Source organism: Centroberyx gerrardi, chromosome 11 (genome assembly GCF_048128805.1).
Source record: "Centroberyx gerrardi isolate f3 chromosome 11, fCenGer3.hap1.cur.20231027, whole genome shotgun sequence".
NCBI classification, from domain to species: domain Eukaryota; kingdom Metazoa; phylum Chordata; class Actinopteri; order Beryciformes; family Berycidae; genus Centroberyx; species Centroberyx gerrardi.
In genome coordinates, this window is record NC_136007.1 from 6,796,337 (window position 1) to 6,820,974 (window position 24,638).

The following is a 24,638-nucleotide window of genomic DNA, read 5'->3' on the forward strand; positions in this document are numbered from 1 at the left end:
AGCAAATTCATGAACTGGCTATAGATTGAATCACTGTTATTTTATATCAAGTCGGGACATTTATTTATAAGGACATGTTGTTTAAAATACCTCGTCTTAAACTATTGGTAGGGAACCAAAATAGTTAGTGGATCTGTTTCCTATGGTTCCCCAGCAGCAGCAATACTACGTTTTCATGAACCTGAATCTATGGGTGAGACCCAATTTTTTTGTCCTGGGCTGATAAATGTTTAAAAATCACAGATGGATAAGTCATGAATAGCACAGGAGAAGACAGACAGGCAGCTTAACAGGCAGGCAGACAAACAACCTCATAAATAACCTTGTTCTATGGAAAGAGGCAGACAAAAAGACAGATACTCTGACAGAAAACTTCACACTCAAAATCCCTCTTTGGAGAGACACTGAGGGAGACAAAGACACATAATGAGCCAGATCTTGATAAGGTGAGAGGAGGAGAAAAAAAAAAAAAAAGCAAGAGCAACAGAGAAAGAGGAGAAGGGGTACGTGAGAGAGGGAGAGATAAAGGACGCTGGGGGAAAAAAAAAACCCATCAGGAAGAGAGAGAGAGAGAGAGGAAAAATGAACAAGAGATGCCGTGACTTGTCAACTGACAACTTCAGCCTGCCAAAAAAAAAAAAACGCAGTTCCCCCAAATCAAAAGACACACAGGGGAGTGCGGGATGGAGGGATGGAAGGGATGGAGGAGAGGGAGGAAAGGAAGGATGGAGGGAGAGAGGGAAGGAGGGGAAAGTGGGTCAGACAGGCAGCAGACAGACAGCGGAGGCTGCTGCAGCTGGATACGGTAGAGTGAAGCTTTGTGAAACTCTCCCTGGCGTGCAGCACTCACAGCCGTCAGGAGGCACACACACACACACACACACACACACACACACACACAAAAAGGTGTGCAAATACACACCTACACACACATATACACATACACATGCAAGCACAATCAAGCACACACACAAGTCTATCACTCACAAACACACACACACACGCAGACCAGACAGAAATACACAGATACACACACACACACACACGTAGACATATACACACACAGACACATACACACACACTACATGATTTATTAGCTCCTGCTAGTCAGTCACTGACACCGTAGCCACACCCACCTGGGATCCATGGCAACGTCATTCTCCAGTCAGAGCTCAGATGTTGAGCTTTAGGCTGTGTGTGTGTGTGTGTGTGTTGTGTGTCTGTGTTGTGTGTTTATCTTGCATGTACGTGAATACACTTGTGTTTCTTACTCTGTGTGTGCCCACAAGTGTATGTATTTTTGTGTTTACTATCTTGTGTTTTTATGGGTGAATGTGTGTGTGTGTGTGTGTGTGTGTGAGATTGTTTATCTCCATCTGTGTGTGTTGCATATGGGTTTCTTTCTATATAGTATATATATTTTTACGATCGCTGTGAAACTGTAAGTTTCCACGGCTTGCTCACATATTTCTATGTGTGTGTAATGTGCATGCATGTTTTCTTGTGTGTGTGTGTGTGTGTGTGTGTGTGTGTGTGTACACATACATATTATCCATATATAAACATGCAGACACACACTGCCAAGCCTCCTGGACTGGTAGAGGATGGTATCTGGGTGTGGAGCGCTGCCAAAGCAATAAACTCTAAATAAACCCTGTGACACCAACACACTCCTCTTCTCCTCCGTCTTTTCATTCTTCTCCTTTCCCTCCATAATCATGTCCGCCCGTCTTCTCCCCTCCTCCTTTCTATCCTCTTCTCCTCATCCCTCTCCTTTCCTCCCTCTACATCCCTCCTACTCTTTCCTCTCCCCTCCTCTTTTCTATCCCCCTTCTTCTCTTTCCTCTCCCCCTCCTCTCTGCTCCCATCCACTCTTTCCTTTCTTCTCCCCTCCTCCTTTCTATCCTCTTCTCCTCATCCCTCTCCTTTCCTCCCTCTACATCCCTCCTACTCTGCTCCCATCCCCTCTTTCCTCTCCCCTTCTTCTTTCCTCTCCTCCTCCTCTCTGCTCCCATCCACTCTTTCCTTTCTTCTCCCCTCCTCCTTTCTATCTTCTTCTCCTCATCCCTCTCCTTCCCTCCCTCTACATCCCTCCTACTCTGCTCCCATCCCCTCTTTCCTCTCCCCTCCTCTTTTCTATCCCCCTTCTTCTCTTTCCTCTCCTCCTCCGCTCTGCTCCCATCCACTCCTTCCTCTCTTCTCCCCTCCTCCTTTCTATCCTCTTCTCCTCATTCCTCTCCTTCTACATCCCTCCTCTCTGCTCCCATCCCCTCTTTCCTCTCCTCTCTCCTTGCTCGTACCCTCCCTCCTCTTCTCTTTTCAGCCCTGCTCCTCCCTCTCACACCCTCTACTTCTCTCCTCCTCTTTCTACCTTTCTTTCCTTGTTTTCTCCCTCCTCCCTTGCTATGGTTTACTTGTGCACTGTCCATGTAGAGATAAAGGGAGAGAGAAAGAGTGAGAGTGTGAGAGAGAGAGAGAGGGAGGTGAAAAAATACAGAGAAAGCAACAGACAGGCAGACACACACACACAGGGTTTAATTAAACTGAGAGGAAAGCGTGTACACACTACACCATGTCTAATAGCAAATATTTAAAGATCAAATCCTGGCTATGAAAACCTTATTACTCTAAAGCCCCCGTCTCCATTGGATTGAGGTTTTATTGGACAAACTGTTTCATGTCAGCAAACAAAACAGGACTTGGGGAGGGATTAAATTGTCTCCAAAATCTCACTTGACAATGTATCCAGACAGCGCGGATCGGCCTGTCTTGCATGCAGCATGCATTAAGCCCTGATGGGATTAAAGAAGAGACCGGCCTGAGCTTTCAGAAATGTCTAGTCCTTCCAGCCCCAGTTGCTTTGGGAATTCCCAGTACAACAGAAATACTCTTCTATTGGTGGCCAGTAGCACCGTCCCCACAGTTAAAGGTGCTATGTGCAGCATTTTAACATTAATATACTGTAGAATGCAATGGAATGACAGCAACTTTTTATGGTCCAACACAAATTTCTCTACATATACCAATAAATCAAGCTAAATCTAAATCAATCAAAATTACAACATAAATTTTGCTATTATTTTGCTAATTATTATAACTGACAAATGAGACAATCCCAAACAGGAACGATTTTCATTCAATTCTGATTGGCCAATAAATGCATTCTGAGGTCTGTTATTTCTAAATAACAGACCTGTTATTTCTAAATAACAGACCGCTGTTTCATATCTAATCATATCAGTCTGTAGTCAACAAGTCCAGTCGATTTTGTTATTTCTGATCAAATTAACTGGTGACACCTTGTGCCAAAAAGACGTTACTCCTCGGCTAATATAGCAAAATAGGTAATTAGGGGCAGCGGCTACCACTGAAGAGGTCTCAGGCTATTTGGCGTGTTGTCTGAGGCGGTTCTGCTCCATCCACCTCTTCACAGGGAGGGAAGTCGGGGAGGAAGTTATTCAGACTGAAATCAGACTCAGCAGCAGGAGAAGGGCTTCACACGGCGAAGAGTAAAGCTTAATTGGCTGTACTTTATTGCCCGGCCAGCCAGGGGTAAGTGGAGGTCTGAGGAATGTATTTGCGAACGCTACGGGGTGTTCAGCAGAGTAACTTTATTCAATCATGACTCCAGAAGCTGGCGGGTGCAAAATGATATTGTGATGAGAAGTTAGTGGAAATGTGCTCAAGGAATTTTATGGTCAAACTCAGGAAGGATGTGAGGGATTTCTGGCGCTAGCATGGTGGGTCCAGCCGACTGCAGTCTCTGTGTTCTCCCAGTTAGCTGCTGTTTATCCTCTGGATGATAAGGAGGACAACACTGTCACTGCTCTGACTAGAAACAGGCTTGGGCTAGCAGGCTATTCCAACTGCAATCTCAGGATAAAACAGTTCTGTCATGTTTGAACGTGTTGTAAAATACGGTGTAAACCGTTGTAAAATAACTGCACAACTGTGAACACAAACAGTTTATTTAAATATGAATACGCTAACTAAAAATCACCACTCATACTGGTACTATTATATTTTTTTAATCGAACGGCTTGTTACTGCTGTTTTAAAAGGAAATAAGCCAGAAACTCCTGTTAGCTTAGCTCCTGTTAGTTGTTTGCTAACAACCTTTAGCTGTTGGCAAATTAAAATTAGCTGCTATAAAATCACTGTAAAGCACAGCGTCTCGTGGCTTACTGCTGAAGCACCACACTGAGAACCAGAGGGTAAAACTATTGGAACAGGTAACGGTAATAGAAATGTTGTGTTAGCTAAATAAAAAGTGTAAACTGTAAACCATTGACTGAAAAAGAGGGTCAATATAAGATGTCATGGAGGTTGGTGAGACCTTATCACAGCTTGTCAACTCTGATGTACAGCCAGCAAATAAATATCTATCTATCTATCTATCTATCTATCTATCTATCTATCTATCTATGTATATATATTGCAGACACACAATATGCGAAACTAGGCCATTGGAAACCTTATACTTCTTATCAGTATCTGCAGCTAAAGGGAATGAAACACTGAGAAAAACAGCTGGTGAAACACAAAACATGGCCTGTTGCAAACAGTATTCTTCTAATCTGTTATCTTGGTCTAACACTGAGGAAAATGATCTGCAAATAAATACTGTAAAACGTCTAACAAATGCCTGCTTAAAGCACTTCATATTTCAGCAAATAAACACCTGTCTCTAATAAATGCCTGGTCAAGAGATCGTTTACACTGCAGCTCATAAAACTGCTCACAGAACCATTGAAATGTGTGTAAGGCAGCCATGATAATATCAGTGAAGTCAGCAATCATGACAGTTAACCATAAATTTGTGCCTTTTGTTTACAAAATTTATTTGTGGTATCTTGCTTTTGATGTACAGATGAAATAAAAGTCTGTCTCCAGTTATGACCTCTCTCCAAGAAACGCCTTGTTAAATGGTTGTTGAAACAAATGAAATATCAGGCTTAATATTGGAAGTTTTATGGCAAAATATGATACAAACCAGCCTGCTGGAAACAGACTTCTTCCAAAACCTCGATATCCAAATCCATTCCATTCTGTTCCTCCGCTGTACAATACCAACTGTAGTTTCTGGAAATTTTGTTTACACTACAAGACTGAAGATAAGAGAACATATCTTATCTCTCCTAGCATGCTGATATGTTTGTCTCTCCTTGCAAGCTGATATGTGTGTGTGTGTGAGTGTGTGTTTGTGTGCATGTAGATTAGAGCTGTGTGTGTGTGCATGTGTTTTTCACCTGGCAGCAAAATCTCTGACAGCACACACACACACACACACACACACACACCAGGGTCTGAAATTACCGCCCGCCAAGCGCCAAATGCTCATACAATTTGTCTTTGGTGGATAAACCAATAGGGGTCACCCGCCACACCGGCTAGTAGCTTTCTGAGATGATAACATTTGAATGCCTTGGTTATAGTCTTTGGTCTTTGCCATTTTTTTCAAACTTTGTCCCTGCTGACCACCGTACTGTGAGCCAATAAAATCAAAGCAGAGCCACGCATTAAATAAACAGGCTTCTGGTTGGCTGCCTGTTGAGCTGCTCTAACGTCTGTTTCTCTGCTGTCTGGGTGGTTAACTTGCCTAATGTTATTTGAGGATTAATATCAAAATTTGAAATATTCTAACTTCAATAGAGCGTCTATGTTCGTGTGTGTGTGTGTGTGTGTTGAGGGGGGTATGCTTCAAAATGCTCTCTTGTAATTGTGAATACTGTTGCGTTTCATGATGCATTATTGTATAAGTGAGTGAACAAGTTTTAAATTAACACACAGTGCCTGATTCTGTACACAAAGTAGCTTAGAGTTGACCAGCTCTTGGAGCCAAGAGCTTAATTTCAGACAGTAACACACACACACACACACACACATAAATATCAAATGCTAAATTGTAACTTGTGTCCTTGTGGAGAACAATCTTTCCAAGTTTCAAGAAAGTTAGCACAGAGAAGCATCCTTACAGTTTGAGATGGACTGCGTGCTTGATGTTAGGACACACAGATGTTCCAATAACCAATATAACAAGATGTGCTCTTTGATAACAAGCTGTACATTTCACTAACTTCCATATTACTGATGTTTCTCCCCAACAGATAAACTAATTAAAATTAGCTGACGCTCTAATCCAGATAGATTTAACAGCAGAGCAAGCTCCAGTTTCTAGATCAGCAACAACCCATAGTCATCAAAACGCACACAGCACAAAGAGCATCAATACGACTCACAGTCTCACACTCAAGTCAGATCATAACCTACAGCTCAAAAACTAGTCTTATTTCCCCAATGGTACCATGCTTAGATTTTCACACAAGCGCTGTAGCTTTCCATATTCAGAATATAGGCTTTTAAAAAGTCTTCCAAAAAGCGCTCTTCGAGTCAAGTGCATCGACTGGCTCTCGATGGATGTTATTAAATTGGACTTGAGAGGGCGGCGCTTCCCGTCACGTCCTGTGAAGTGAGATTTTTCGGCTGAGCTGCTGCTGTGTATCGGCTGGTATTGTCTGAGAAACCCTACTGTAAAATATTAAAGGCCCGGGTCAACTGGGGGGCCCTCATATCGCTCTCATTACTTATTGACGCACCCCAATCCATGTGTAACGCAGCCAGTGAGTCTGTATGAGTGTGTGTGTGTGTGTGTGTGTGTGTGTGTGAGTGTGAGAGATAGAGAGAGAGAGAGGGAGAGAGTGTATGAATGGTTGACAAGATCAAGTACTGTGCTGGCACACAAAAAGACGCACACATACATATGCACGCACACACACAACCAAAAATATACTTTAATAATAACCTTAGATGCACAGAAGCAAGATCACACACACACGCACACACACACACGCACACACACTGAGAATGGCGGAGCGATCACATAGGAATACACACAACAGAGAGTGAATGAGGTATATGTGTGTGTCTGTTGATGTCAGTGCTGCAGTGAATGTGTGTAAGGGCAGTGTTTAAGTGTGTGGGTGTGTGTGTGTCAAGGTTGGAGTCTGTGTGGATGTGCAGGGGGACTGTAAGCTTACCAGTGAGAGTGTGTGTGTGTGTGTGTGTGTGTGTGAGAGAGAGAGTGTGTGTATTTCTACATCTAAACATGTGTTTGAACAGGTGTGTATGTATGTTTTTATGTATGATTGTGTGTCTATACACTGTATTTAAGTCAAGCATGTGTATGTGCAACAATGCATATTTGCATTCATTTATTTTTACGTGCGCAAGGGCACATATGCACAGTGCCAGGTGGTGTGTGTGTGTGTTTGTGTGTGTGTGTGTGTAGCGTCTGACGTTGCCATGCTGCTCCCATTGTCTTATCAAAGTGATGTGAATTCAAGGTTTAGCTTTCTGTGAATTATTTATCTGCCTACCCTGGTATCTTAGTGGCCCGGGCACCTGCACTGGCCAAGGGTCTGAAAACATATACCACACACACACACACACATGTAGGCACACACACACACACACACACACACACACACACACACACACACACACAGAGTACAACACACTGCCGCGGCAAAATTATACAGCCGAAGCAGCTATAAATATTTATGTCCCTCCCGCCTCATATTTATTTCATCCAACAGCGCTCATATCAGAGGGGCAGCGGGATGGTGAGGATATCCAGAGAAAGAGGGAGAGAGAGAGAGAGAAAGAGAGGAGGAGGATGTTATTAAAAAGTTTATGGATGGAGAGAGAGAAACGGAGGTGAAAAGAGACAGAAAGAGATAGAGGGAGAGGAGCAAAGGAAGGAGAAAGAAAAAAGGGAGCGAGGGAGAGCGAGAAGGGAGGAAAATATTTTGTAAAAAGTTATGCGCTGGGGGATGGGTAGACGGAGAGAGCGATGCAGGTAGAGAGAGGAAAGAGTTAGTAAAAAAGCTGCGGACGATAAAATAAAAATGGATGAGGAAGAAAGTGAGCAATCGAGAGAGATAGGGAAGACAAAAAGAGCAGAGAGGCGGAGTGGTAAGAGGCGGGCGGAGGGCTGAAGTCACTCAGTCATTGTTGCTGCTATTGAGCGGTCTAAACGGCAGCCATTGAGGCGCACAATGGGAGCCGGCCTGCAAGTCACTTAGCTGGGATAAAAGGCTGCGCGGCCTGGCCTTTAGCGCCGGCTGGAGCGGAGCGGCCGCTGGGCTGCAGCACCCAGGCAGGAAATGTCAGGGAAAATATCATGCAGACTCTAAAAATAAAAGTGCAAATCAGACTGAGGGAGATAGAGTCAGTCAGGAGAGGCTTTTTCTTTCTCAAGAGCTGAAGAAAAGTTTCATGGCAAGTCGTTCTTCTTCCAGAGTCTGAGATGGGCAGAGATGGACTTAAAGTTGACCCAGCACTGTTACGTATTGTACGTTCCAGCGATGCCTTACATAAGTGTTTCCAAGCAGGATGGGAGGGGATCTGAAACAGCATTTATCACATGATAATAAAACTCACAAAACAAACTGATTAAATTCTTTAGGTGGGGTTGGGGGTCAAATTCCTCTTCTGGTGTGTGTGTTGTATCAGGGCTGCACAATTAATCATAGATATTATGTTTCCACTATTAATAACCATGTCATTTCTGGTGATACGGAAGTGTTTATATTTTCAATTCCCCTAAAAGTCTCTGTGTGGTATAACAAGCGCTTCCATTACGCCTGACCAATCACAACTTTTGAAAATGCAATGTGCAACCATGTGACCAAAACAAAAGTTAAGATGGAGAAGCAGGCAGAGAAACCAGAAAATCTGATGACAAACAAGTGTAGATTCTGTGCAAATTTTGCCTTCGGGCTGTAGAGATGTCCAAAGCAATAAAGTAGCAATTATTTATTATCTGAATTTTGTAATTAAGGTAAACAATCAACACAGTAAAAGTGAAAGAAAACAAGACTTTCTAGCTGCTGCTAAATTGAGAAATAGGTGATGAGGTGAATCCAGGTAAAAGCCATTATCCCTTATTGATTTCTCTTATTAAATCTAGACCAATCACAAAGGAGAAGATGTAGATAAATAGAAGCAGACGAGTTAGAGAAGGATTTTTACGACAACTGAGATGCACATTCAGTGTATGTTAAGATGCAAAAGCGCAATAAAATGATTTCTCCTGAAGCCGAGACAAATAATCGTCATCACAATATTTTGCAAAATCACTGTGATTATCATTTTTGCCATAATCGTGAAGCCCTATTGTTTTTGTTAGATGATAATGTGATGTTTGTTAATGTTGTGTGCTCTTGGCCATGCTTTCTTTGCAGATTCCTTTAGCTTCCTTATATCTCGCACTGTGCCTTTGTGCTATATGTGAAGTCCTGCTGACCCTCCATCATGTCAGTATATTCTGTGAAACTGCAAGTTGTAGATCTGTTTCTGCACCAAATATGACCAAGACAAATTCCTGTACATCTATTGGACTTGGCATTTTAAGTGTTTCTGATTTCTCCTCTTGCCCTGGAAGGCAGCTCAATGACCTTGTGGCAGAGCATTAGTGAAGACTGGAGCCAAAGGAGCAGCTCTCAGTTCGCTTTGAAGCCTACAGGCCCTGTAACACAGTCAGGCCGAGCACGCAGCATTTTAAACAGCAGTGGTTCTCAACAGGCGGTTCGCAGCACAGCGGACGGAGCTCGGGGGCGCCTGAAGGTGTAAAGACTAGAGTATCAGTGCCAACACATTATTTCCTCCAAAGTTAATGCAAGTTGGCGCTTTCCCAGCAGCGATCTGGGCCCCATCCAGTATTTGCAAACATGTCTTAAAAACCATACATAGGTTTATTGGTCTTGTGTAGCTTAATGGGTAGAATATGGCGATAGCACTGCCAGTGTTAGGGGTTTGTCTCCAGCTGGGACAAGCTGGGGTAAAAATGTTTGCATTTGTGGTACCAAAAGGCACTTTGGACAAGGCATCCACCAAATGCAACAGAAAAACCTTGTAACTTCAATTTTGGTGAACTTTTTACATTGGTATAATTTAAAGCTCTGTTGAACTTTGGTAGTGCCTTGGGTTGTGTAGCTTCCTGGACATGATATAACCCCAAAATCAGCAATTCTCTGTTGTCTGTTGCTCTGGAGATTGGAGAATTGCATTTTTCCCTCTTCATTCACTGCCATTATATGGCGTAAACAAGTCTGAAAATCACACTTCTAGCACATAAACGAACGCAAACAAAGCAGATTCTGACAAATTCTGCTGATTTTTTTTTAAGTGCATCATTTTCTTTGTTTATTAAACCAACAAGTGTAACACCAAAATCCGGTCAGAAGAATTTCGGTGTTACACTTATTCAAACTGAAAGGTTTAATAACATAAAGAAAGCAAAAGACAAGCCTGTTTTTCTAAATTCTTGAAAAGTTAACTTTTTTGACAGCAAAAAGTTTTTTACTTTTGACTTCAAGACCAATACAAACCCAGGTATCACAGTTTCAATTCTGAAAATTGTTTAAATTGCATTTCACCAGGCATCCACCCTATCCACTTTGGTACAATTTAACAAGGTAATGGGTCTCACCAGTGTTTTTTGACCATGGCAGGTGGGGAAGCGTTCACCTGAGAGGCTACTGAGTGGGCAAAGTTACACGGTGGTAAAAAACCTCAGATGTGTAATCACCTCTAATCACTTCTTAAAAACAACACAAAGCAGTACTGATGTTTTGCTACTCAATTTTTTTTAAATTTATTACGTGAAATAAACCTGACCATGTCAAATTTGCTAATAAAGTCCCCTGGTTTATTCCGACAAGGTCTGAGAGCAGCTGGTCCCGTCTGAGCGGATGTCTGTTCAGCACACAGGGGGGCGAAGACGGTAACCAATAAAAACACAGGGAGTGATGCGTCGGTTTTTGAACACTGCTCAAAAATGATAGGTCCAAATCTCATTAATCAAAGGTTTTTTTTTATGTCTGGGAGGGCTCTCTGGAGAAACTATTAGCATGCACGACTACACACTTAAACACTGCAGACAGAGAGCTCATAAACCACTTCATGAACCAGACTGCTGCCCTCCAGACTGTACAGTACGTTACTCTAGTGGCTGCTTTGGGACCCAGCCAACCAGGTCCTTTTCTATTGAGATTTCTACTAAATCTCTATGTGATCACTTTTTTATGGTAAAACATTCACTTTTAATTGCTCTTAGTGTCGAAGTCGACGTTTCCAAGCTCCAACGAAACCATCAACGCAACATGAGACTCTGAACAGCCGATTCTGAGCGGCGGTGTGCTGGAAGAACACTGGGGGGAAACAGTAGAGTCGCACGTAACATCTGGATACTATGTTAGCAGACGCTAACTCTAATGCTAACTACCGCGGCCGCATTAGCATCATAGCTATATATTAGCCCGTTTGCTTTTGTGAAACGGCAGACACAGCGTTTTATCCCAAGCATCTTACAGTATTGTGAGCGTTTCTGTGTACAAACAGTTTTATCCCAAGCTCCCTACACTGTCAGGAGTGTTTACGTGATCAATAAGCACACGCTTCTTTGTTGTCTGACGTCATTAAAAGTAAGTAAAATCGACAGAGTGCAGTTGCGAATTCTGACCAGAATAGCCGCTGAAGTTATCATATAAAGCTTTTAAAAAAACAAAAGGTGTAGTTGGCTGGTAAAACTGTGAAAGTGGCTGGTGGACTTTGAGATCCACCAGTCACAGTACCTTGAAGAAGCATCTTGGCAACAGAGAGCAGCCAGAAGAAGAAGAAGAAGAAGAAGAAGAAGAGATCGTGTGTAGCGAGCCAGTATTAGGCTTGGAGCGGAGCGGTGTGTAGGGAGCCAGGTTGACGCTGATCCAACAGGGTGGGACTGTCTGCTGCATGACTCGGCCCGTCTGGCCCGCAGCTACAACCCCCCTACCCCCGCCCCCTTCCCCCCCATCCCTGCAGCTACAGGAGCGTGTGTGTGTGCACGAGTGTGTGTATGTGAGCAATTGTGCATATGTGCATCCCTCTCCCTCTATGCATATGAGTGATTGCGTGTGTGAGCGAGTTTGTATGTTTGCTGTGTGAATCTGTGTGTGAGCGGAGCATGTGAGTCGGAGTCTGCGTGTAAGAGTGTGTGTGTGTGTGTGTGTGAGAGCGAGGGATCTTATAACCAAGTAGGCACCGCAGCAGCAGCAGAGCCGGTGTCCCTCCTCACTCGCCAAGCAAGTCTCGCTCTTTCCGTGTCTCTGTCCTCTCCCTGACCCTGCCTGTCGTTGCGTAACGCCGGAGAAGACGGCTTCACGCCAGACGAGGGGTGTTCGGTGGGGAGTGGGGGGGGGGAGGGGGCGGAGTTACGTCCAAAACAATCAGACAAACTGCGCTGAGTTGCGGTGGGGAGAAATAAATATAAAAAAAAAAAGAAAAGAAAGAAGGAGCGGAGCCAGGACGGGTCAAATGACATATCCCCCGCCACCTGCATCTCTCCCTCCTCTGTCTCTCTCTTTGTTGTCTGTTCTCTGTTGTTTAACCCTTATGTAACCGGCCATGCTGACTAAGGAGACAGGAGAAGTTGCCGGGGGGGGAGGGAGAGTCACATACAGTACAAACATACATGTACGCGTTCTCACCTGGGAAGTGCAGTTGCATTTACATTTTACTGTTTTTCCAGAGGGTTAAGCTGAATAAATTCCAGGACAAGCAACACTACAAGTTACCAAAAGTCCTGAGAATAAAGGTGAGAGCCACAGAAGCCTGACAACAGATGCAACAAATATTCCTGTGTTCCTAGAATGACACGTGTATAGTAGAGATGAGCCAGGTGAAGAAATAAGAGCCGGGGAGAAAAGGTAGAAAGCCCCACTGGAGAAGTTGTGGGTTAATGCTGCGTTCACGTCATGTCGGATTTACTGTAAATACGAGCTTCCGACTGGGAATAACCACTCATGTCAGCCTCAACTAGGATATGTGGGGATTTTTTTGTAGGCTCTGATATCTCCAACTTGGCGTCACGAATTGTGGGAAGTGTGTCAACATAGGTGGCAAATATGGCAGCGAATTCACGGATGTCGGCAGTCAAAGGTAATAAAACTCAAAATGATCAATTATAGTCGCACCAATACAATCAACCAGACTTGTGAAAAGCGAGTGATATCTGCTGCAGCTTGTTAATGCTTGATTTTAAATCCATGAATAAAGAATATTTTGGATTTGGGCGTTCCAACGAGTTCAACAAGTTTCCAAGTTGCAGCGACGAGATTCTTGGCGGAAGAGGTTCATGCAACTCACTCACCTCCCCCACCCAAGACTTCCCTCTGCCAGTCCACTGTGGATTCAAACCAGCAACCTTCTGGCCACAAGGTTATGTGTATTTTTTTTTCCTCTCATTCTTCACTTTCCTTCCTACTTTCCTCTCCTCTCAACAGAATGGAGAACGGGGGGAGGTGGGGGGGGGGGGGTGGGATTGGTTGTGTGGACAAAAAAACAAACTGTGAAACTGGAAGGTGTAGCCAAGGAAAACTAGCTGAAGGGCTTTCCTGCGCCTCGCCTCGGCACAGACTGTACCTGCAGAGTTTTCCTGCCGGCTCTGCCGCAGGTAAACAGGCTCAACACGCTGCCGTGGCTGCCCTCTGCCAGGGTTTGGCTCTCGACAGGACAGGACTGCCCAAATGCACCCCACCTTCTACTTCTACTTCTACTTTCTCTCTCCGGTGAGTCTCCTATTTTCCTTTCTTCAACTCTCTTTGCCCCAACTCCCCCCCTCCTCTCATCCCTCTCTCGCGCATTTTCTTCTCCTCTTACCCTCCGTCTCCGATCCCTCCTTGTAAGTGCCCAGTAGTGAAAGGAGATATATAAAACATATGTGACTCCTGATCAAAACTTCTCTCTCTCCCTCTCTCTCTCTCTCTCTCTCTCTCTCTCTCATAAGGCCGTTTCATAAGTGTACTGTTCTGTTCTCTCTAAGGGCCTCCTGGGTGTGGGACTGCTGACCTGCTGGGCTGGGTGTACTGCCAAGTCTTTACCCTGAGAGAGAGAGAGAGGGAGGGAGGAGGAGAGATGGGGAGAGAGAGAGAGAGAGAGAGAGAGGGAGAGAGAGGGCAGGGCACAGAACGGCACTGTGCCATCAGACTCTTTGCCAGCCTTGGCAGGCGCACCAATGTACAGACCAGAGGAAAGGAGGCGGTGGGTGGGGAGGGGGTGCAATTAGAGTGTGTATGTGTGTGTGTGTGTGTGTGTGTGTGTAGGTGTGTGTGTTAAGACTAACTGAATTTTTTCAGCTCAAGTGGTTATAGATGTAAAAACATACGAGAGGAAATGGGCGAGGAAAAGGGATTCTTTCACACCTGCTCTCCCCCTCAGCTCCGGCTCTCTGCTGTCTTCTGGTCCCAGGCCAAACCATGGCATTTTCCCCGATCCATAACCCGCTCCCCGGGCCCCGGCCCTCTCTCCCAGCCTTAGCCCTCTCCTTAAACCCTCAAGTCCTCTCTCCCTCTCCTTTTCCAGCGCCCACCCTCCAGCCTTAACCTTTTCTCTCCCAGTTCCAGCTCTCCGTCCTCCTCAACCTTCTCCTCCTGCCTCAGCTGAAGCCGTAACCCTCGCCACAGACCTCTCATTCATCCTCCGGCCCTTTACCTCACCCAGAACACTCTCTCCCCGCTGGCTCACCTGCATTCATAATGTACACCTGAACACAGTGGGTGCATAAGGAATAAACAAGGAATAAAAGTTGCATTGCGAAATGAAATCTTAAACTTACTTTATGTTATCAATAGAGGACTTTCAGGTGATGTAACGTGCCTTCTGGCGGCCATGGAGCTCTTGACCACAATGTCTGGGAGAACTGACTATTTCTAAACTTATGACTTGGCCATCCCAACAGTATGAGTATCAATGTAACAGACATGGTTAATTCTGTACTGTTATTGATCTTTTCACCACTGATACATCTGATCAATTGGATAATGGATAATGTCAGCTTGTAAGCTACTGTATCACTGACTTGTTAACACATCTGATCTGCACAATAGCCAATGTTGCGTAGCCAGTAGCAGTGTTTTCTAGTTGCATTAACATTAACATTACTTGCTTTGATACATTAGCTTGCTGGCTATAGCTAACTAACAAAGCCAAAAACCTAAATTTGGAAACAAATCTACTTTATAAGACCATTCACTTTTACTTATAATGTTACTGAACGGAGCAACACCAACACCACAGCCATATTTTGCAACTATTTCTATTTCTAGCCTGGCTGTTATATATTTACACATTTGTGCACAGTCAATTCTCCGCTGGACCTCCATGATGCCGCCAGACGTGGCTGCTCAGAGATTTGTGCAAGAACTGCAAAGCCTCTATGGGGCTCATTTGATTGTTTACCAGCATGAGGAAAGTTTGCCTGACTCCAATGTGAGCTGTGGCTCTGAATTCACAGGCTTATACTCCTGGCCACTAGCAGCGCTCCACTGGAACATTTTGGGGGTGCGGTGCTTTGCTCAAGGGCACTTCAGCAGCACCTCTTGATGGAGAACAGAACTCATCTGATTGGTTTTCACCACCAAGACTATCCCAGCTGGTCCAGGGATTTGCACCGACCTTCCAAACACAAACTGTCCAATGCTCTCGCTGTAACACTCCTGCACTTTACATTCATAACCACACACAGGCATACACATATAAACACAAGTGTTGTGTGCACCCTATGCAGGTGTAAGCATCTAACACTCAGGCTGTCAGTCATTCGCCATCTCTCTCTCTCTCTCTCTCTGTCACACACACACACACACACGGGCATCCACTGCACCAGCCAGCCAGCTACTCTGCCCTGATGCAAAAAAAAAGCCCAAAACAACAGCGACGTTTTGCCAACTTACGCTACCCAATCACCGCGCCACACATCGCTTCGACATGTTGCCTGCTGATTGGTGGAGGGATGTGGGTGAAAGGGGCGGAAAAGGGGGGGCGCGATGGGCAGAAGGAGGGGTGGGGGTGGGGGGGGGGGGGGGGGGGGTGAGGTGGGGAGCGCTCAGGAGAGGAGTGTAGAAATGGAGAAAGCTCACCAGTGCATTAGGGACAGCGCGGTGCAATTCGTTCCATTGGCAGCACTTCAAAGAGGAAGAGGAGGGGGATAATCCACCCCAACATTAGCCCCCGGAATCTTCCACCACCAACACATACACACACACACACACACACACGCACACACACAGAAGCAGCATGCTGGGGGTTTGGTCGCGGGGTCTGATTGGGCTGGGGTCTAGGGATGAGGGGATGGAAGGATGGAGGGGATTTTTCAATTTGCCAGCAAATCAGAGATGATTGGAATACTCTCCGTCTCACATACACACACGCTCGCACCGACACACACACGCACACACACAAAGCCACACACAACACACTCATCCATCTCCATGGAAAAAGACCTTATCCTTGAACCCAGAGTGAGAAAAAAAAAAAAAAATAACAGAGGCAAAGCATATGCCTTTCTGAATATAGGCTAAACAGATGAATGCGGGTTAAAAATATGGGTCAGCGATGAACGATAAGGCTCTCTCTCTCTTACAGGTGGTCAAATTGTGTGTGTGTGTGTAAGAGAGAGAAAACCAGGAGAAAGAAAGAGGGAAAGAGAGAGAGAGAGAGAGAGAGCAGGGGAAAGAAAGTGAGGGAGACAGATAGAGAGAGAGTGAGCTCTTATATCGACAGCCACTAGCATCAGTAGCGGTGAGCTGTCAACACTCCCTCAGCCAATACACTACCAACTGGTGATCAATCGTCCTGATGGGCGGCCAGCCAGCGCCTAACATAATCAATCCTGCCTTTCACTCTCTCTCTCAGACCGTCCGCAGGGCTTCCAGTGGTGTTAAAGAGGAGGAGAAGCTCGATTCGGGGCGGCTCAGGATTCAACAACTTGACGGTGTCGCAGGTCGGAGCCGTAGTTCAATGAAAACAGCCAACGCACTCAGCAAAGTTTCCATGGGTAAATCAATTTTAAAAACAAGGCAACAGCAAACATGCCGTCCCCCACGAACGATGCAGTCTCCCTCTGGGCCAATCAGTAACAAACGTCACCCTGTTTTTGATCGCTGTGATCAGTGTAATACAATGCAAGATATCACATATGAACAGAGGTGGGGACTCGAGTCAGACTCAAGTCACAAATTTAATTGCTTGAGACTTGACTTGATGCATGAAAAGAATACTTAAGAGTTGACTTGGGTTCTGGTGACTTAAGACTTGACTTTGATTTGTACTTTGATTAGTTGAAAACATTTCTAAAGTCTTGACAAAAGTTGAATTTATGACGGATTCATGAGACGGACTTGGGACTCGAGCAAAGTGGACTTGGTCACACCTCTGCATATGAATGAACAAACAGTGACCTGCCCCCCTTTGACTAGTCAGTGTAAAAGTATGTGAAGTATGTAAAAAACAAAACAAAACAAAACAAAAAAGTCAAGTTTTCAAAATGCCGAAGCGAGTTTTGTTGAAATCTGAACTGTCCGACAGAAAGACAAATGAATAAACAAAAACAAAGGAGAGAGTTGTTCACAAAATGATGGACGGCGTTTTACTTCCTACTTCCTACTAAATGAATCATGTCAGGAATTACAGTAATAACAGCAGGGATTCTTAAACTGAATGTTTTTTCCTTTTAATAGTAGGATAGGGAGAGATAACTTGGGAGACTTGAAGTGGCCTGATCTAATCCTACAACACACACACACACACACACACACACACACGGGTTGCATCAATAGTGTGAGGTCCAGAGGGAGGAGAGTTATGGAGTCCACAGATAGACTGACTGGTCAGGAGGTTAGCCAGCGCTGGAACAATCAATAAAGCCAGACCACTGGAGACCGCTGTGGCTATAGCTGCTGTTATACTAATCTATAGCACACACACACAAAAACACACACACACACACCACTGTGGAATAACACACATCACAGAAAATACCTCATATTGACAGAATTTACACACATGTACACACCCACGCACAAATGCGCACCACCTACAACATACTGTTAAGTGTTTCCGTTATTTTGCCCACCCCAAGAACAACACACACACACACACACACACACACACACACAGCTCACAGCACATTGTATTTGCATCCTAAATTATGAAGTGGATCCCCAGCCAGTTGCAAATCATTAAAACTCCATTGTTACAGAGTGACGGATGTGCTACAACCTGCTTTCCCGATAACGATTTTCTCTGCACCGTTTCGGGTTAAGAGGTGAGAAATTATTATCTGAAAGCCAATTAACCCTCTGGGAGCCTGGGCTAAGCACGCTGATCCCTCGGCCTAATCAGAACTACTTAAATCCACTCAATTGGTCCTAACAGCCGGGCTAAATGGGAAAACCAACGAGCGAGAAAAATTATTTCGGCCAATTATTTCACGTGTTTGTATTCTATTGTTTTGGTTTGTTAAAGAATGGCAGGTCATTTGGTTGATATCCAGCCGCCTAATTGCCAAAAGGTCGTTATACTGCGAACTAAATGAAATCGACCAAGCTGAACTGAACCAAACCAAGGCAATCCAAGCTAAGCCAAGCCAAGCCGAAAACAAATCAACCAACTACATCCTATCACCTCACACCTGCACTTTAACTGCACATATTACTGATCATATAATGTAACTGTACTTAACATTGCACATAACTCACTGCACATATCTTCTATTTTTATTTGTATTGTATATATATATTTTTTGCATTTAGTCTACTTTTACCTTTACTTAATTGTTTTATGCCAATTTTTTTAACTCTGTTGGTGATTCTATCTTGTTTTGTAAAGCACTTTGTAACCTTGTTTTGAAAAGTGCTATATAAATAAAGTTTATTATTTTAGATTTTATGTTGACACCTGCACCAAGAGAAATCCCTTGTACATTGTACTTGGCGAATAAAGTTCTGATTCTGATCACATCCCAAAGTGATGAGGGAAAAAGTATCCAGGACACCAAATGATTTGGTTTATCATAGAGTCTGGAAAAGGGACATAAATATAAAGTGGTTACTCAGAGGTTTCTGTGGCTGTAATCTTAGGAGAAACTTTTTCAATATTCATCCTTTTTGGTAGGTTTTAGTACCAAATAGTAAGCAAACAGAGATGCATATATTACTAAACAGAATCTCTCTGTGAGTACGACCAAAGAACAGCTTCTTTCAGACGGCTGTAATGATAAAACGATGTGTTCAAACTTAAGAAGCTACGCAGCAGCCGAGCCGCCTGTCCTTGCCAAACCAAAGCGCAGTGAATCCCTCTGGACTCGGGTTGCAGCGAGTGTTTGGCTGTGGGCCGCTCGCCCGCTGCCATTCATATTCTGCAGGGTCCAGCGGGGGCAGCGGGAGGTTTTGAGAGCACCGCCGCAGCGAATGCCAATCAACTATCAGAGCGCTGCGAACACGAGCTGGCGGTGAGGTCATGAGCCGGGGCGCGACCAATCCCAGCAAATGAGCAAAGTTACATAGTGGTTAGCATTCTGCTGCCAAGTGTGAGCTACGGCGGGGAAACAGTCCACCAGTCTGACTGACTTCATAACTGTACGACTGCTGGTGATATCGGCCGGTCAGTGTCGTCCACTGTGACTGAGATCCTGACCACAGCTACAGAAAAACGGCCTGTAAAAGCTGCAGTGAAACTATTTTCTTTATTTTTCATCTAATTTTTCAATAATGTTTTTTTTGTAAATTTAAAGGCAGTAATGTATCCCAGAGTTTCCCCCCCTAACATTGAACAGGTGAGGTGGGTCATCCTGAGCTTAAAGAGATCTCATCAGTCTTTCAGTGGAGAGTTTTAGTGTCACATGACGGTCTATATGCTGTTTCAGAGGCTTTTCCACCCTGACAAGAATACAGTTTGGGAGGAATATTGAATACTTGGGATTTATTGGAATAGAAATGGTCAAATGAAAAAAGAAACAACATTGAACATCGGCACAAAATAACGTCTATCGGTCACTTCAGTATAAAAATATAGGTATCGGCCTTCAAGAACCCATATCGATCAAACCCTGCTACTGTTATTACTGCTGCTGCTACTTTTACTATTACTTTTACTACTACTTGTTACTACTATACAAATTCTGATTCTGCTGCTACTACTAACACCATTGCTCCTGCTCATACTACTACTACTACTACTACTACTACTACTACTACTACTACTAGTACTACTACTACTGCTACTACTAATTATAAAAACTTGTGTATATCACTTTTCTAAAAGACAAAATGCTTTGTTAAAATGAATCCTGGAGTTGTTCATGTTCACTTATATCGACTGAACTGTTGCAGGGAAAATGGATCATAGGAAAAAACAAATGGATTCTGTTTGGGGGGGGGGGGGGGGGGTGTTCCACTTTAATTTTGAATACTGGGGCTATCATTCAATCACTCATTAAATCATTCAACCATTTTTTATTATGCCTCCATCCCTCAGGCTATTCTTTCTTTTATCATTAATATTATTCATAAAAGCATAAAAAATCAACTTCCTATGATACTATCAATGATTTCTTTTAATTAACCCTCTGAAATATGAAAATTACCCCATAGAAAAATATCTGGATCAACCGCTGTGCTTGCACACACACACACACACACTAAGAAATGAGTAAGGAGAATTATTCAATTTGGATCACGTATTGCACAATGTCAAGCAAAAGCGTCACTGGCTCCTTACCACACACACGGACACGAACACACACACACAGACACACACAGTTCAGTGCACTCACCCTCTCCAGGTCCTGTCGGAGGTGTGTGAAGAGTTTGAGGCGTCTGTACAGGACGTCCTGCTCCTGCTGGGCCAGGTTGTCCACCTCGTCCCTCTTCAGCGTCACCAGCGGGCGGTTGAAGTTGGCCTTCCTCCTCAACTTCCAGAATTGATACAGGAAGTCCACCTGCAACAGAAAATCAAATATCACCACTTCTGTACGTATAACTTCCATTTTCTTACTTAAATATGAAACGGCAATCAAACAGCGCATGTATAAATGCCCCGATGAACCAAAATATTGAGCAAAATGTTGATTGGGTTGGGGAGAACTAATGTTCAGTCTTGGAGAAAAATAAAACAATAACACAATAAAAGCAAGTGTAAATGCTGCATGAAGTTGAAACAAAAATGCCCTACAGTAGCAAGAAACAACACTAAAATCTACCAAATCAACAAAACTTACAAAAAAACGATAAAACTTCATGAGGAAGTGAAATCGCTGCATCATCACTACATATACACAAATCTATAAATCCATTGTAGATTCTATGTTGTGCTCCTTACACTTGTTTTTTCTTACTGTGCTGCCCTCTAAAAGGAAATGCCAGTGCATACGGACCAATGAAATATTGTTTTTGAATCATATTACTTTGTAAAGCGCACTCAGAATCCACTTTCCTAGATGCATCTAGCTAGTACCGGGTAGAACGGCCTGTATTCTTGGAGGAACAGATTCAACAAGGTGCTGGGAACGTTCCACAGGGATTCTTGGTACAAGTTGGTTCTGACTCAACAGCATCACACAGCAGATTTTTTCTACGGCGCATTCATGCAGCGAACATCTCGTTTCACCTCATCCCACAGGAGATCTATTAGGTTGAGATCTGGGGACGGTGCAGGCAACTGGAGTAAACTAAAGTCAACAGCAACGCCGTGAAGTTCAGACTAGGGCTGAAAGGTATTGACAAAAATCTAATTGTGATTATTTGACAGAATATTGCAATTGATTTAAACTGTGATTTATATCATCACGTTTTTCTTGTAACAACTTTTTTAGAACTTTAAAATTGTTTAAAGAAAAGTGATTTTGTTAAAAAAAAAAACTAGATGTCAGTGTGCAGGATTTACTGAGTTTGAGTATGACGAAAAGTTTTGATTCATGGACAAAAGATCACCTGCAGCACTAAAACACCTTGTTCAGAAATCCATTTTGGATGCCTCTCTCTCTCTTAAGCAATTAATTGCAGCCTCTGAGACTTGGAAATTGCAGAAGTTCATATTGGGATTTTTTATTATTATATTTATTTCATTAATTGTTCAGCTCTAGTTCAGACCGATACTCAGTTGGCGCTGTACCGTTGACACCAGGCAGGATGAATTGACGCCATTTACACCAAAAACCAGGATTTGCCAGACAAGGCCATGCTTTTTCACCCTTCAGTTGTCCAGTTTTGGTGATCACAGACTCACTACGGTTTCATCTTCCTGTTCTCTGCTGCCAGCAGAGGAAAGCGGCCCGGCCCGCTGCTGCGGCCCGTCTGATTCAAGGTTCGACGGGCGTTGTGTTCTCGGATGCCCTCCTGCCCTTCGCTGTTGTACTGAGCTGTTATTTGCATACTTGTGGCCTGTTAGCTTGAATGAGTCTTGCCATTCTCCTCTGACCTCGCTCATCAACGAGCCATTTTCACCCACTCAACCTGTCGACCCCGTCTGCATGTTTTATTTATATGTGACTCACACTCTGGAGGAGGGAGCTGTTTGTGTAAACGCGGAGGTGTAGCTGTTGAAGTGAATACTGAGTGTACAGTATCATTTCACATCATATACTACCTTACCATATCCTTTCATATCATATCCTTTCATATCATATCATATACAATCAATGTTGGGGTTTTTACTGCGAAAAAGTAATAAATTACACATTACTCGTTACTTTTCTTAAAAGTAATTAATTACTTGACTTATTACTCCCCAAGAAAAGTAATTAGTTACACTACTCATTACGTTACCTTTGCCTTACACCCAAAACGATTGTGTTAGGCGAACCTGAGTTCATTGGGCCGATAAATATTGTAGATCTAAGCCACATTACCAGCAGAAGTAGTGACACAGAATCTTTCTTTTAAGGTTTTTAATGAAGATAAAGCCAATAGCATTTAATTCAGACTTTCTGAGTCGTATTTGCCACTTTGTCGGCTCGTTCATGTGCACGTTACTCGTAATTCCGATATTTCTGACATGCCTTGAAGGCAGCATAAAACGAGGGGAATCTTTCAATAGATATTCTGCGAATAAAGAGGTTAAAAAGGCTAAAGAATGAAATGCAAGTAAGAACCTATCTGTTAGATCAGTAACTGTAATGTGATTACTGAAACAGGAACAGTAATGCCTTACTTTACTCTGTTAAAAAGCAAAAAGTAATGCGATTACTTGTAGTGCGTTACTTTGAACCCCCAACACTGTATATTACAGGATATATCACATTGTATCAAATACCATATTGTATTGTATCATATGTTACCTGGCAGGTGGGCAGCGCCAGGCTCTCCGCCACCTCGCTGGGGTCCACCAGTCGGTAAAACTCGTCCTCCAGCTCCTGCAGCTTCTGCTTCCTCTGGCTCACCTTCTCTCTCTCCAGCTGGTCCCGCTCAGCCCGCTCCGACACCGACACCGGCAGCGGCACCGGGCACAACACCGACCGATGCTCCGGGTCGCCGGCGCCACCGCCGCCGCCGCCGTTCGACTGGTGCGGCTGGTCCGGTCTGAGCTCCAAGCCGGCGGCATGTGCTCCGTTGGCGGCGGACGTGTTGGCGTGGCCGCCGTTGGTCGTACTGGAGGCGTTGTTGGCGGTGGAACTGCTGTTGCTGGCGGTGCTGCTGTGCTCCAGGCAGAAGGACTTGAAGCGCACCTCGTCGTTCTCGGCCAGGATGGTCCTCATCTCCAGGCCGTGGTCGAAGGCGCACGTCACATGGAAGGCCACGATACAGGAGGGCATGGAGCACTGAGGGGGGGAGGATGGGAGGGAGGGAGGGAGGGAGGGAGGGAGAGAGAGAGGAAGAAGGTGAGTGAGAGGAGAAAGGAGGAGGAACGAGGGAAGGGAGGGAAATGAGAAGGGAGAGGACAGGGGAATTAGCGGCAGAGTGAGAAAGACGATGCAAAAGGGAGGAAGAGAGAGAGAGAGAGGAAGTAGAGGAAGAAGGAGAGCAAGAGAAGGGAGGAAGGAGGCAGGAGAGAGAAAGGAAGGGGAGGGAAAGTGAAAAGAGAAGAGAAGAGAAGAGAAGAGGAGAGAAAAGAAGAGTTGAGAAGAGAAGAGAAGAGAAGAGAAGAGAAGAGAAGGACAAGGGAGGAAGTGGCAGAGTGAGCAAGAGGAAGCAAGAGGGAAGGAGGGAGGAAGGTGGTGAAGGAGGGAGGGAAAGGAAAGGATGGAGGAAGCAGAGGAATTACAGAAAGAGTGATAGTGGAAGGTGGAACAGGAGAGGGGAAGAGGAAATCCCATTTGAGCGTTAATTCTGTCTCTGGGTTCATTAAAACGACAAGTAAATTGAAGTGCTTAGTGGAAAACAAACAGTTCTGGTTATTGGCTTGGAGCCACTTCACTTTCTCTTCCTCACACACACACACACACACACACACACCAACAGTCTGTTTCTCTGACACTATGTCATAACTATTTGCCTCAAAGCAACTTTTTTGGTCCATTTCGTCCTTTTCGTTTTATTGTGGTTCTGATACAAGTGCTGCGCTGCAAAGCAGAGAGACAAGCCAAGTCACAACAAACATGGTTCCCCCATTTCTGGTGACATCCCAAGTGCAACAGAGGCCGCTCTGATCTGTGTGTGTGTGTGTGTGTGTGAGTGTGCGTGTGTTTGTTTCTCAGTACTATCCATTACAGGTCAAACTAAGAGCCTGCCTCCCACTGAGTCCCCACAGGCATGGTGTGATTTTGTGTGTGTGTTGTGAATGTGTGAATGTGTGTGTGTGTGTATCTTTCAGTATCCATTGTCGCC

The 24,638-nt window shown here is 44.3% G+C and overlaps 1 protein-coding gene across 1 annotated transcript in view; it reads right to left on the reverse strand.

Moving 5' to 3' along the window:
- jade2 (jade family PHD finger 2) overlaps nt 1–24,638 on the reverse strand; it is a 193,158-nt gene that overhangs the window by 47,620 nt on the left and 120,900 nt on the right. The window contains exons 9-10 of the mRNA XM_078286437.1: nt 23,153–23,632; nt 20,651–20,815 (exon numbers count right to left, since the gene is read on the reverse strand). Of these exons, the coding sequence (XP_078142563.1) occupies nt 20,651–20,815; nt 23,153–23,632 (645 nt within the window). The remainder of the gene's footprint in view (nt 1–20,650; nt 20,816–23,152; nt 23,633–24,638) is intronic.